General features: G+C 46.2%; 2 protein-coding genes across 2 annotated transcripts in view; one reads left to right on the top strand and one right to left on the bottom strand.

Annotated features, from left to right (window-relative positions):
- ALG5 (ALG5, dolichyl-phosphate beta-glucosyltransferase) overlaps nucleotides 1-14,540 on the bottom strand; it is a 46,203-nt gene extending 31,663 nt beyond the window's left edge. Inside the window, exons 1-5 of the mRNA XM_019530057.1 lie at nucleotides 14,423-14,540; nucleotides 12,925-13,096; nucleotides 8,072-8,118; nucleotides 6,597-6,665; nucleotides 5,368-5,460 (exon numbers count right to left, since the gene is read on the bottom strand). Of these exons, the coding sequence (XP_019385602.1) occupies nucleotides 5,368-5,460; nucleotides 6,597-6,665; nucleotides 8,072-8,118; nucleotides 12,925-13,096; nucleotides 14,423-14,491 (450 nt within the window). The 5' untranslated portion in view covers nucleotides 14,492-14,540. The remainder of the gene's footprint in view (nucleotides 1-5,367; nucleotides 5,461-6,596; nucleotides 6,666-8,071; nucleotides 8,119-12,924; nucleotides 13,097-14,422) is intronic.
- A 74-nt stretch (nucleotides 14,541-14,614) lies between these two features.
- EXOSC8 (exosome component 8) overlaps nucleotides 14,615-14,763 on the top strand; it is a 24,558-nt gene continuing 24,409 nt past the window's right edge. Inside the window, exon 1 of the mRNA XM_019530056.1 lies at nucleotides 14,615-14,678. Within this exon, the coding sequence (XP_019385601.1) occupies nucleotides 14,662-14,678 (17 nt within the window). The 5' untranslated portion in view covers nucleotides 14,615-14,661. The remainder of the gene's footprint in view (nucleotides 14,679-14,763) is intronic.

Here is a 14,763-nt window from a genome sequence, read left to right as displayed (position 1 = left end):
TGCTGGCGAAGAAGCTCCTGCAGGAGAGGGAAAAAAAGGCTCTGGTCACAGTTTGGCTGCCTGAGATGCTGTTAGTGCTACTGTGCTGCTGCTCACTAAGTTATTATTTTACTCGTTGTTATTTAAACTGGTGGACTGGACTGATGCTCTGGGGAGGAGGAGACCACATTGGGGCATACTACCACGTCGTGTAGAGGCCCCAGAGCCAGTGAGCGCATACCTTAACACACACAGACACACACACACGAGTTTTGCTTGTCAGCAGCCTGAAGTGCAGTTTCCCAGAAATCCTTGGAGCTGCTCTGGCAGGCTTCCCAGAAACCTGGCAGGCTTCATGGCCTCAACAGGGGCTAGCACGCCTGCAGTTTTCACCCCGCTGCACCTTAACATACACATATGAAACAAGTTTTGCTTGTCAGCAGTTTGAGGTGCAGTTTCCCAGACACCTCTGCACCTATCTCCCTGAAACCTGGCAGGTCACATGCCCTCAGAAGGGGCTACCATCCCCGTTGTTTTCATCCAAATCTGCCTTATCAAACACACAACATGAGTTTAGCTTTCAGCAGTCTGAGGTGCAGTTTCCCAGACACCCTTGCACCTATCTCCTTGAAACCTGTCAGGCTTTATGTCCTCAGAAGGCACTATTACCCCTGCGATTTGTATCCGAATCAGCCAAAAAATGACAAAGTTATAGGTATTTCAGTGATTCCCCATTATAGTCTATGGGTGAATCTCTGATCTCTCTGAATCGGCGCCGAATCTTCCGAAGCCAATTTGGCTGAATTGATTCAGGACAGTGAATCTCCAAATCAAATCACTGTCCTGTGAATCAGCCAAATCTGAATCAAATACTTCCCTATTCGCACAGGCCTAATGTGCATATAACATGCACGTGGCACTCCCCGTCTCACTACATTCCTCCCGCTCCTTCCCACCTCCCTGTATGCTGGAACCTTGCCAGCTTGCAAGGAACTCATTGCAAAATCTGTGGGTTTCTCTGGTAAAATGAGAAATCCTCATTTGCCCTGGGTAAAAGGTAAAATCTGTGGTTTACTCCGTTTTTCTGTGGGAAACAGAAAACCTGGATCCCTGGAGATGAGAGATAACAGATCTGAATACCAGAGATCCTGATTCTCCATGATAAAAAAAAAATCCCAAATTCTCTGATAAAAATCCCAAAATCCATGGTTAAAATTAAATGCCCCCCACAGCCCTGCTGGTGTCCCTCCCAACCCTACTTGTGCCCCTTGCCCCCCACCCACAGCCCCTGCCCCTCAGCCCTGCTGGAGAGGGGCCCCTAGCTGCCAGGGCTATGGGGCCAGGGACCCAGGTCCGCAGCCCCCTGCCCCAAAGGAAGGCAGTGGCTGGCTGCTATAGCAGGAGCATGAGCTGGCTCCTCCCCTGCTGCCTGCCTGAGCCCGCTCCCAGTGGCAGCATGCACTGGGGAACTGCACCCCCCCCAGATGTGTGGAGGGTGGGGGCACTTCCTCTGTGTGCTGCCCTCATGCACACAGAGGAAGTGTGGCCAGGGTAGGATGGAGCTTGTAGTGGCAGGCAGCTTTTGTGTGTGGCCCCGCTGTGCTCTGCCATGCCAGTCGCGCACACTGCGCTCTGGAGAGCCAAGGGGAGGGCAGCAGGGCAGGGAGTACAGCACTTGCAACCCAGGGTTTGCAGCTTGCTGGGCAGTCCAGCTGGGAGGGGTTTGCAACCTGCCTGCTCCCGGCCAGAGTGCTCAGCCAGCTGCAAACCTCTGCCACTTCTGGCCAGCTGCAAACCCCCACTCCCAGACAGAGTGCCCAGTTGGCTGGGGGCTGAGGGAGCAGCGAGGTTTGTAGCCAGCCGGGAGCAGGGGGAGTTTCAAGCCAGCTGAGCACTCTGGCTGGGAGTGGGGAGGTTGCAAACCTACTCCCAGTTGGAGTGCCTGGCTGGCTGCAAACCTCCTTGCTCCCTCAGCTCCTAGCCAGTTCCCCCCCACCAGCTCTGCTCCACAACCCCCAAGCCCCACTTACCTCCAGCAAGAAGAATGAACCTGAAGCAGCCTCTGGTAAGTGTGAGTGTCGGGCCCAGCTCTTCCCCCTTCCCCACAGGATTGAGGGTTTCCCCGCCCCTTTTGCAAACAGCTCTCGTAGGCTGGAACTCAGCCAGCCTGCAGAGCTCTTTGCAGAAGGGGGAAATCCATGGGTTTCTCTTCCAACAGGGAAAATCTGTGTTTTCTCTGATAAAAATGGGAAATCTGTGGTTTTCTGTTTTTCCGTTGGAAACAGAAAACCAGGATCTCTGCTGATTACCCACCCATCAGTCCTATTGTTTCTCTGCAAGTTTTGGTACACACAGTCAAGCACTTCCCTTTCTCTAAAAGTGCACAGTTTCAAGAAGTTAAATAAATAAAGGATATCAAACAACACAAATGCATTTTTTGTAGAAAACAATGATTAAACCAAGGCTTCCTGACCAATGATTTCAATCAAATCCACCCTGCTTAAAGAACTAAGATTATTTAGGCTGAAGAAGACAGTACTGCGACAAGATTTGTTCACAGAATCATAGAATCATAGAAATAGGGTTGGAAGGGACCTTGTAGATCTTCAATTCTGACCCCTCGCCTGGGTGGGAGAAAAAAAATGGACTCAAATAGGCATCAAGCCTCTTCTTAAAGATCCCCAGGGTAGGAGCCAGCACCACTTCCCTTGGAAGTTGGTTCCAGCTTCTAGCTGCCGTAACTGTGAAGTAGTTCTTGTGGATGTCTAATCTAAACCTACTCTCCAATAATTTGTGTCCATTGTTCCTTGTCATGCCAGGGGGCGCTAGGGGAAACAGTGTCTCCCCCAAGCCCTTCTGGCAATTATTTACCATTAACACGTTTCCTGTCTGTTAAAGAGCCACATAAATAAATGTCATATACTACACACAGAAAAACACTTTATAAAAAAAAAGGGAGTGGTAGTAGGAAATGAGAACTTTTTAAGCTCTGCAATATAAGTACAATCCTGCACAAAATTATGCCTTTTCACCTTGGATGAACTAAGCAAAAAAAAGGACAAAGTTTAATCTTGTGCATTAAGTACTACAGTTATAAGCACTAAATAAAAGCCTTCAAGAAATACAGTATAGAGGAACCTTTACTGAGACAATCTTTGAGAAAATAATGAAGGGAGAAAAGATTTCAGAAACATTAACTATCACCTACACAAGGGAAAAGCAGTTTTCATTTTTTACAATGACCTCTTATGTAGTTCATGACTGACAGCACAGTATGATCCAAAAAGGAAGTGTAATTCACTCCACAAAACATGTTTTATTTCACATATGTGAATAAAGCAATTTATATAATCCAAAACACACACTAGCATGTTCCCTTGTGAAAAAATACCTAATTATAAGTTAAGGATAGTTAGCAAAACAGTGGACAATATACCCCACTAAAATTTTACACAGTTGACTAAGCATAAGTAGCTCCACTGCAGCTAAACAAAGACTTTTTAAATTTAGGCTTTAAAATTACAACCGTGAGCTTCAAAGAAACTTTTGTAGTTACTAGTACCTTTTATAAGAGCTTGAGTTTCATCTTATAGGTTTTTGTAATAAGACTTCTACTCTAACTAACAGAAATAATGCTTCAGATCAGTTTAGTAACTGATTGCATGCTGAATTCTTATATGAAAAAATAATTCTTCACTGTAAACCTAACAGATAGGTACTCAATGGGCACATCTACACCAGGTGCAGCTGGTGAACTGTGAGACAGGTGGGGCAGGTGGAACGTCACACTGGGAGTGAGTTGATGTAGCTGGGGACAGTGGGGCTGTGCGGCTATTCCTCACCACTTCTCGCCTCCTCCTTCCCTCCCCACTCAGCTACCTTGGTGATGTGCCCCCTGAGCCTGCTGCCACTTTGAGGACTGCAGTCCTGCACCACTGCCCTCACTGCAGCCCTGTGTGCAGGGGGTGGGTCGCTGGGGCAGCAAGAAGCAGCGAGAAGCTTCTTCACGTGGCTCCACTCCCTGCAGCGCTGGGTCGTGGAGGAGAAGCAAGACGGCAGGGAACAGCAGGACCCCTGCTTGCTGGTGTTCCCTGTCACCCTGCTTCCCCCCATGACCCAGTGCTGCAGAGAGCAGAGGAGTTGTGGGGAAAACCTCCTTGCTGCTTCTCGATCCCCGCTACCCCAGCAATGTGCCCTGTGTGCAGCGGAAGGTGCAGGGGGATGTGTCACCAAGGCAGCAGAGGAGGGAGAGGGCTAAAACTGGAATCCCCGCACAACCCCGCTGTCCCCAGTTGTGTCAGGTTTTGCTTGCCAGCTCCAGGAGCCCTGGGGAAGGGAAGCAGGACTGGAGTTTGAACCTGCAGCCTGTGCTGGTACAGATCTGGGGGGCATGGGTACCCTCTGCCCCCTGGGAGTGTGCGTGGCAGTGAGGAACTGGGCTTCCCCCTTCCCCATACGAGCCACCTGCAACCCTATCCTACTCCCTGCTGGGGCCCTGCAGTTGCACTTTGAGGCTCGAGCCCCAAGTCCCACCTGGTTGGGCAGCAGCTCCAACCCTGTCCAGCTTCCTCCCTACAGGGGTCTCAATCCCCCTCTCCACTTACCTGCTGGAGCTGCTTTGCAGGCTGCCTGGGGCCACGTGCATGTCTCTGCAAGTGGTGCCCCCTATCTTTCCACCTTCCTCCCAACAGTTCTTTACCCACACTGGGGCGTCAATACAGGAGCGCCGCACACTGCTTAAACAAGAGGTTATTGCAATCCATTCCAACTGTTCAAGTGTTTCTACTGCTCATGCGCCCCTCGGGTGGTAAGGAGATGGCCCTAAGGTGCTTACTGCGCATACTCAACTTTTTGTTAAGTATGCGTAGTGCATGAGCATAATCAAAACACTGATCATGTCATTTTGAAATTGGTGGGGCAGTGCCCGAGCACCCCATATTTACTGGCTGCCACTGGTCTACAAGAGATACTACTGCACGGTGTTACTGCACATTTATTTAGTACTTGTATTAGCAGAGGAACTGCGGCGTTACTGTGCAGTAGTGCTGAACATCTTCTAAGTGATGCTACTGTACAGTAGCTTAATAATAGTGCACAATAATGTATTAGCACCGTCTGTGATGCAGTAATGAGCAGTATTTTAGGCTACTGTGCAGACAGCATCTCATGCAGACATGCCTAATGTGCCTTTAAGGTCCTGCAGTGAGCTTTCTTTTTCTATAGATCTTTGTCTTGACATTTTTTTTATGGAACACACATTTCATTTTTCCATATAGCCATATTGCTCCAAATCTTGAAGTTAGATTAAATTTTATCACAGTGGCACCATTTGTTTATTTTAGCTGGGTCGTAATTGGTTCAAAACAGGAAAAGAAAAATATTCATTACCATCCTGACAGCTCCACCTTTCCCACGATTTTTTACTAATGTAAGAACTCGCACTTTATCACTTCCATATTTCTTGCAGTACCTCAGTGCAACCTGTAAGGCATATGAAAATCAGAGTAAAACAACACTGGAAACCCAGGTGAAAGCTGGAGATTTCATTCTCTCACCCCTTTTTAACTGAACAGGAGAGGGATGAAGAGTGCCCTGAACACAGCCTGAGGAAGCATCTGCAGTTGGTCTGTGCTCTTCTGATGGAATCCAGGAAGAGCACAGACCACCAGCAGATGTTTCCTCAGCCTGACATAGGGTTTTTGTGCCCAAAAGCTTGCGAAGAAGAATTTTTTCTATTTGAGTTGGTCTAGTAAAAGATATCAGATTTACCCAAAGAACCCTGTCTGCCTATGTCCCTAGATCAACATGGCTACAACCTATACATCCCTGAAAAGTTAAATGATTAATTAACTGATAAGTGCAGTAGTAACTGGTTAGCTTACTAAAAATCCTTTAGGCCTGGTTGGGCACAGTCTGGCAGGGAAAGGGAGAAGGGAAGCTGTGAACTGCCCTAAGCAGGCATTATAAGACAGCAGGGCAGCCAGGAGGGAGGAGAAAGGAGGGGGAGGTGGGAGGACAGAGGGGGACTAGTACCCATAGCTTAAGAGGAAAATAGCAGCAGCCTAATGACTTATCAATTAAGCAATTAGCTGCTCATTCACAGGTATACCCTCCCTCCCAGGGTAGGACTTTCCCTGATCTGTGCTGTCTGGCTGGGCTTACCTCCTCTCCCCCTCCCACAAATCAAAGTGCCCTGGTCCCCTGAAGGGGTTTGTTATTGGTTAATAGTTTAACTGGTAGAATAAGAGGAGGTTAAATTAATTAACAGTATTTACATCCCTAAAAGTAGGGATGCAGCCAAAGGAAGAAGAGGAAGCAAACACTTGGCCTAGCTGCATTTTCCCATTGTTTTTTTTTAATGTGCAACTAGGAAATACAGTAACAATACTGCATGCATAACAACAGCAGAATATGATGCTAGAAGTATTCCAGGAAGTATCAGAGGCCAGAATTTAATTGCTTAATGGAAAAAAATGAAAATAGTAACAGCAGAAAGTGTAAAACAAAAGACCAGGTTTTATGTTGTTTTATAAACACTGAAGCTGTGAGATGTGTATTTTCTCCTCCCTCCTACCCCTAGCTGCTATGAGGGAAAACTAGTAAAGTTATTTTCTTACCTTTGTGGTTTGATCTTTGCTACCATCATCAATCACTATTACTTCATAAGTGAATGAAGGATCCTGTTCCTTAAAAATAAAAAAGGAAATTGCTTGTTTAACCTGATCTCTTCTTCATCTTCCTCACTCCCTTCACACATGGTTAAACTGCTCTCCCTATGTTACACAACAGCCTTTTCTCTCAACAATATTATTTTGTTAATTTCCTAAAAAGACAGTCATCCTTTGAGAGAGATTAGCTTGTTGCCAATATATGTAGTGTTAGGCTGTTAAATTAGATGCTCATTATTGCACTACCATTTAGCATTTTTTCAGCTACTACAAACAGTTGAAAGTCAAAACTCTTATGAAACTAATATTCAAGTTGTGAGTAGGTCTTATGTCAAAAATCAGTAAAGATTTGCCTTATTTTCTGACACGTGCTGTCTGCTAGTAAGACAAGCAAATGAGAATAATAAAAGCTTCCAAGAATGTTGTGGGGATAAACCTAGACCAGGTGTATATACGGCCAAGGGTAGATATAGCCTTTGGTGTCTTGTCATCCAGCCCATGGAGCTACCCACAGGTTCATGGGGAGCCCTAGGGCCATGACCCTGTAAGCTAGGTCCAGTGCAAAGAGTGTCACAGAGCCAGTGCAGGGTCTCAGGGCCATGATCCACACATGCAGGACCAGACTGAGGTGGCACAGAGTTCCAGGGCCCTGATCCTGACACACAGGGCCAGGCAGAGACAGCGTGATCTGAATCTGGGCATGTGGCCCTGATCCTGTGGCGTGGGGATCCAATCCAGCCCACAAACCAGCTCTGTACCACTTACTTGGTCCACACGGCCAAAATATTGAGCATCACTGACCCAGACCAAGGGCGTCAAACTCACTTGAGTTGATAGGCCGGATCTAGCCTTCTTGCAGCAGCTGAGAGAGCCATTAGGTTGGTCCAGTCAACACAGCCAGCATGTGGGCAGTTAATGCCACAGCTGCTCCCTATCTTAGCCCCACATATATGCATGCCCCACAACACATCACAAATCTTGGCAGCAGGGTGAGTGGCATTAACCCTCTGCATGAGCCCATTGACAGAGCAGCCAGCAGTTTCTGAGAAACCCCATAGGCCAGATATGGGAAACAGGTCATCTTGAAACCTGATGACTCACTTCCATGAGTCATGTCTGACCTCTGACCCAGACTGTTTTTTCAGTTATGTCCTACTAATCCGTCTATTCTGGATACATACCAGAAAAGTAACATGCTTTTTCGAGGTGTAATAATTAATTTTTATGTTTTGGTAAAAATTAAATTATCATCCATCATTCAATCAAAAATTCTGTAAAGGGAATATGCCAGGATAGAATACCTTGGTTTCAGTTAGGTAATTTTGCACTCCATCTAGCTAAACCTCAGCAATCAAACAAGTAGGCTTTTTAGTTCTTAAATATTTATACAGTGTATTTTAAACGTGAAAATGAAAATAACACACCTGTCTTTTTTCCAGATAGTCTAATGCTTCATCCATCATAAGAGGTACTGAAAGCAGAAAAAAGTACATAATGAAAGCATACTTAAAATGTTGTTGCATCATATTCTAGAAAAGCCAAGTCTTTGGGTAAAAATCTTGCAGAGTTGAAAATAGTTGTCTCCCCACCCCCTCCTGCTTACAATTACAAATTTAATTTCTGGTTCAACTAAAAGTTAAGTGGGCCTGGCTTTACTGCTAGCTCCTCTACCCAAATCACTATACAACCTCAGACCTTACTTCTTTGTGTACCCATTTCCCTTCTCTTAGATAGCAAATTATTTTTTCAGTTTTGCATAGACTGCACTTAGAGATTAATGGGACAACTCTCACTGCATGAAATTAAGCATATATTGATGTCTTTGTGGAACTAAGATATTTTCTGTCTTTTGATGGAGGGACCACTTCTTCATGAATTTCTATGGGATCCCAATTCTGCTAAAAGCCTCTAGATACCACCATAACATAAACATTTAATATTTATATTACAGGATTTTAATTCTGATTTGAATAAGTACATTAGTGCTTACCACTGAGTATACCTTTTGATCATTAATATATTGGTTAAATATCAGCTATACGGTATCAGTGCAAAGAAATATGAATAATAAAAGCAATAAAAGCATAGGCAAGAGGCTAAGCATAAAATACCACCTATATGAACCAACTAACAGTAACTAGTTGGCTAAGTAAAGTAAATGTTCTCAACCAGACTAGTGTTGACTTATAGAAACAGAGTAACTGCTTGTGACTACTCTCCCTGTCCAAGAAAGGCAAGATTTAGAGAACACCTGAGACTTCCTGCTAACAGGAGGTTGCAACATTTTCTCTAAGGATGGAAATCATCTTCCTACCCTGAAATATGCAATAGCCCCACTAATACTAAGAGAAACCACTAGTCTTCATTAGTGATCATGTCACATATTAGAACTTTTCCTCCTCCTCAACAAGCTATCAAAAGATAGCAAAATACATTGCTAGCACCATGCCAGATACTAGTATTCTGGAGCATCCTTAGTAAAGCTTCAAACCAGGGTATCAGATTGAGATAGCACTTAAAGCTCTTCTAGCTGATCTATCCAGAGATGAGAAAAGCATATCCTCCCATCCAAGTGGATGTTCTTTGCATCATCTTATACATTTCCCTACTTTCAGAGCTGGAAGGGTGAATGGTTTAGGTCTCCTCTCTCAGGCCAAACCGAGAGAGTTATTATAAGTAACTTCCTCCCCACCAAAGCCCTCACCTGTAGAGTCCCAGCAGGCTCAATCCTCCCACTCCTTATTCAACATCTCTATTATGCTGTTGAGACAGAGAGGAGACAACAGGGGCTGAAGCAGAGAGCATCAGGCTCTACTTATTATATTTATATGTTGCACTTCCAATGAGAGGTTCAGGGCAGCTTACAGAGGAGAGCAAAATAATTTATATATACCAAGAGAAGAAAATAAACAAACAAGGTAACAGGTGAAAAAAACAACTCAAAAAGCCAAAATAAACTCTACAGCAAACCCCCTCTAAACCAGTGGTTCTCAACTGGGATGTTGCAGCACCCTGGGGTGGTGTGATACCTTTTCAGGGGTGCCACTGCTGCCATGGTCAGGTGGGACTGTGCCATGTACAGCTCTGCTAGAGCCAGACTGAGAAGTGCCTGTGGCAGGAGTGCCTGCTCTTACTGTAGCCCTTCCCAGTTCAAACCTACACAGGGTGTCCGAGAAACAGGCATAAGGGCAGTAGAACCTGGTGCCTGTTTCTAGGAGGAACATGGGACTGGACCAGGAAGGGTGCAGTGAGAGTGAATAGTTCATAGTTGGTACAGTCGGAAGGGACCTAGGCAGATCACAAGTCTGACCACCCCCCGCCATGGGCAGGAAAGAATGCTGGGCTCAAATGACCCCAGCAAGGTGGTTATCTAGCCTCCTTTTGAAGACCCCCAGGGTAGCAGCAAGCACCACTTCCCTTGGAAGTTAGTTCCAGATCCTAGCTGCCCTGTGAAGTAGTGCCTTCTGACATCTAGCCTGAATTTACTCTCAGTCAACTTGTGGCTGTTATTCCTTGTTACTCTTGGTAGTGCTCAGGGGAACAGGGACACTCCCATAGCCTGCTGGTCCACCTTGGCCAGTTTGTAGATGGCCACCAGATCCCCTCAGCCTTCTCTTGTGGAGACTGAACAGGTTCAGGTCCTGTAGCCTCCACTCATAGGGCCTGCCTTGCTGCCCCCTGATCATGCGAGTGGTCCTCCTCTGAATCCTCTCGATGCTGGCCACATCTCTCCTAAAGTGTGGCACCCAGAACCGGACGCAGTACTCCAATTGTGGCCTGATCAGTGTCGCACAGAGGGGGAGCATCACCTCCTTGGCCCTGCTTGTGATGCATCGGTGAATGGATAATAAAGTATGGTTGGCATTACTGACCATGTCCTCACACATTGGCGGCCCATGTTCATTTTGGAATCGATAATGACTCCAAGATCTCTTTTTGTCACTGCGCTTTCAAGAAGGGAGTTCCCCAGCCTATGGGTATGCTGCTGGTTCTTACTGCCAAGTGCAGTACCCAACACTTGTCAGTACTGAATCCCATCCTACTCTCATTCGTCCACCCCTGTAACCTGTCCATATCTAGTTGCAGCCTGTCCTTCTCCTCCAGCGTGCCCAGAGGATGGTCTTGTCACAGTTACTTTGCAGTATGATTCTCCAGATGCTCAGAACAGTTCCACTTGGATGTAGTGGCAATCACAGCAGCATCCCAGTTGAGAAACACTGCCCTAAAGACAGGAGAATTCATTGACATACTGACAGAGCCCATGATAATTTTATGCTATGTTAAAAAAAAAATCTTGTGTTTATTACAGCAAGGCTTGGCCCCCCCAGACTATTTGCCTTTTTGTCCTAAACTAAGATAAATCAGGTCAATTTATTCCCCCTTTATTCCATTCACAAGAATCCCATTCATATCCAGAGGAGTCCCTCATAGGGAAGGAAAGTAGAAGAGCATTTTATTTTATTTTGCTGTCTACACATCATTCCTATCTCAATTAACGTGGTGCAAATCAGTAGTAACTCCAATGCAACTAATTGAGAATTTCTTGTGTAACAGGAAAATCAAACCTGGGGAGGTTTTTCTAAAATGAGTGGGATAGGAGCTAATGATTGCAGTGTTGTCATCTTGTGCTATTGTGGGAAAAGGAAAATGTTAGGAGTTAAAAAACCCCTTACTAAATTGAAGGAGGAGTTACCTGGAAAGTTATGGCAGTACATCTGAGTCTCAACCAGGGTGCCACCAAAATAAAAAAAAAAAAGTTAAGGAGGGGTGCAGAACTTCCAGATGTCCAGATTTGTGCTTTGGGACACCTCAAGGGAGAGGGAGCTCCAAAGCTGAGGGGCTACTACTGAGAATGACCTCCCACATGCTTTTGCCAAATGAAATAGTCTATAGTTTAGCCCCCTTTACACCAAAAAGACCTTTACGTATTAGTGACTTACATAAGAGCACACAAGAAATGCATAGAACAGGCAACAATCAAACCTAAAAATGCTTTGCAAGATCATTCTTCCTACCATACAGCTCATTTGCTGGCTGAAATCTCAAAAAAGAGACACAAATGGTATGCCCAAGCTGTCCTGAGCAAGTCTGCATGGCAGCTGAGAAACAAACCCTCCACATATGTAGCCAAGCCCAGGCTTGCATGTTGTCAAGGCACATGACTTGGAGCAGCCTTGAGTGCATGCCTCAGCAGAGAGAGGCACAACAGTGTGCTGGAGCGCACCTGAAGGAGCAATCCAAGCCCTCTACTAGGCTAATTTGTGGGCCTAAGTTTATGTGGAGTGATGCGGCTTATTTCCCCTCGGTGCACCAGACTCACTCAGAAGCCTATTTAGACCCATTTTTATTCTGCTCCATGCTGACTCCAAGGCTATAAATGATTAATACATTGATTCTCAGATATATCATTTTATCCCAGGACAAAGTGCAATTGTTCAGATGTCCAAGTCTGTTGTCCCAGGGTAAGTCTTAAAAAGGTTCAATGGATAAGTAGTACTAACAGTTTACCCTGGAACACCAAAAACTGCATCTGAACAGTTACCCTGGGAGTGCATCATTGAGCCAATGGAAGAAAAGCTGCAGTGCACTCAGCCACTCATTAAACCCCAATCAGAAGGGTGATAACATTGCCAATCCCGGGACACTTCTATTCTGGGACAAACGTAGGCATGACTTGTCCAGGGATACAGGCAATGTCTGATTCTTGCCCATGAATTAGCAGCATCTACTCTTGCTATACAGCAGAACCTGTATACTTCACAGGGTTAGTTTGCTAACACCTCTGCAACATGGGGGTTTACAAAGTACCTGGCATGTACAGAGCTGTGACAAACAGCTGCATGGGAACACTGAGGTACTACAGCTCCTTGCTGTGGCTTTTATTTCAAAGTGCACCACTTTTCTGATCAGCTGCATGGGGCTGCTGCTGAGCTCCAACTGAGAAGTAGCACCTCAGCAAACCACCGGGCCACTCAGTCTTAATTTGACAACTTGGTGCAAATCAAGTGGGTTGCAAACCACTTCATTATGAATGATCCAGGTTCTACTGTATGATGTTGCAGTTAAGTGGTTTCCTGTATACAATAAAGACATTTTTGCTGCTAAATAAAAAAAGCAGATACAAGCTACATCTGCTCTCTAGGATGAATTCCCATTGATTTACATTGTTTCATGAAAACCTGAGGAAGGTGCGCAAAGCAGCTATATAACCTGGTCTGAGATGCTCTGTTACTGACAACTGTTTACAACACAGACTTAAGTTTGGGTAGAATCTTACACCGGTCTTCCTCATTGTATGAAGGCACAACAACAGAGAGCTCCTTTGTAGGTGGGTCATGTATGCTTGGTACAGATTCCCTCTTGCCTTCAGCATTTACAAAGTACTTCTCCTCTTCACGTCGTTGAAAGCTTGGCATTTTTGTGGCAGTTATATGGGCAATGATACACACCTGAAGAAAAAAAAAAAACAGGAAGAGTATTTGTGACCTATGTACACTTATTGTTTGCATAATGGTATTTGATAAACATTATGCAAGCTTCTCTCACTAGGTGAAATAAGAGATGTGCATAGATGTAACTGTTATGCTGGTATTACACTATAGCCAAGATAAGTGCTGCATCTCTTTGCTCCTGTGCAAGGATAAACAGAGCTAAGACAATGTCAGGTCAAAGCTGTAGGAATTTAGTTCACTTACAGAAGTACGGAAGTGAAAAGACTGAACTGTTAAATTAGAATGGCTGATATGCAATCCTAAGTCTCCCACTTTTGGTTTAAAGTTGCAACTGTCTACAGCCAAGGATGAACAAAGGTGATCCACTGACAAAACAAAGTAATCCATTAGTGTTAGGGCCTAAAATATCAAGATCTTATTTTTGCCTGGGACTGCCTAGGTAAGGTGGTCATGATGGTAAACTAGGAAGCAGAGCATAAAACAACTTGTTTCCCATTTTGTTTACTCTACGTAGGCACAAAGGGCTGCTTAAAAATACCAGGCAATGTGCAACCATTTTCAAAACTTTTATGACTTCATTACCACACATGCATGTACATCCACAAGCACGTACTCTGAGTGGAGGAACAGCACGGTCCACACGCTGGGAGGTGGATGCACGCAGCAACCAGTGACGGTTGCAGCTTCAAGCGCTCCATGTCATGAGGCTTCAAAACAAAAGCTGATTTGGCAACACCGATTTAGCCAAGTGACCTGCAGGTGCAGGCTGCTACTTTGTTTCAACCTCTGTTTTCACATTAATAAGTGTTACTAAGAGTTTTTACAAGTAGAAGGAGACATCACAAGTGCACAAGGGGAGGCAAAAATAGGTGTGGGGGTTACTTCTTATCAGCCCAGTCACAGGGCTGGGATACACTTCCCCAAGCTTCTTAACATGAAGCATTTTAGCAACAGGGCGCATGATGCAAGTGAGGCAGCACCATCAGGCTGCCCTTGTGCTTTGCTGGAACTTGGCATCGTAGAAAGCGTGGGTTGGAGGGACCTCAGGAGGTCACATCGAGTCCAGCAGGACCAGCCCCAACCGGATCATCCCAACCAAGGCTTTGTGTAGCCAGATCTTAAAATCCTCCAAGGTTTCCAAGCTTCCCAGCCCGGGCAACCTCGGGTCTCGTCTCTTCTCTCCCGATACACCTAGCACAGCAGTGCCCCTGGGCCCCAGCCTGGCCCCGCAGGAGGCTCCAGAGGGGAGGGTCGCGGGGCCGGGTGACGCGTTGCGCCAGGCGCTGGTTCATGGCGCAGGCAGCGAGACCCGGCCGCACTCACCAGGCTGAGGGCAGCAACAGCTAGAAGGGCCAGCGCCGCGGCCGCCACGACTAGCAGCGGCAGCGCCATGGGACAGCGCCAGCGAGGCGGAAGCAGTTCCACGAGACCCGGAAGCAAACTGCGGCGGGTAGGTGGCACTTCCGGGCTACAGCCGGCGCAGGCGCGAGGGGGTGGGGTGGGGAAGAGGGATGAGCCCGGATGTACATCCGTAACCCCGGAAGCGGGGCGGAAGTAGCACCATGGCGGCTGGATTCAAGTAAGGTCCTCATCTCTCCCGTAGGCTGTGGTTGGTTTCGCTGGGGCCGCGCCGCTCTGAGGGGGAAGGGCTGGCCGGGGCCGGG

This window comes from Crocodylus porosus, unplaced genomic scaffold (assembly GCF_001723895.1).
Source record: "Crocodylus porosus isolate Cpor-Errol unplaced genomic scaffold, CroPor_comp1, whole genome shotgun sequence".
In the NCBI taxonomy this organism is placed as follows: domain Eukaryota; kingdom Metazoa; phylum Chordata; order Crocodylia; family Crocodylidae; genus Crocodylus; species Crocodylus porosus.
Note: the sequence above shows the minus strand (reverse complement) of the source record. Positions and strands in the feature narration are given on the sequence as shown.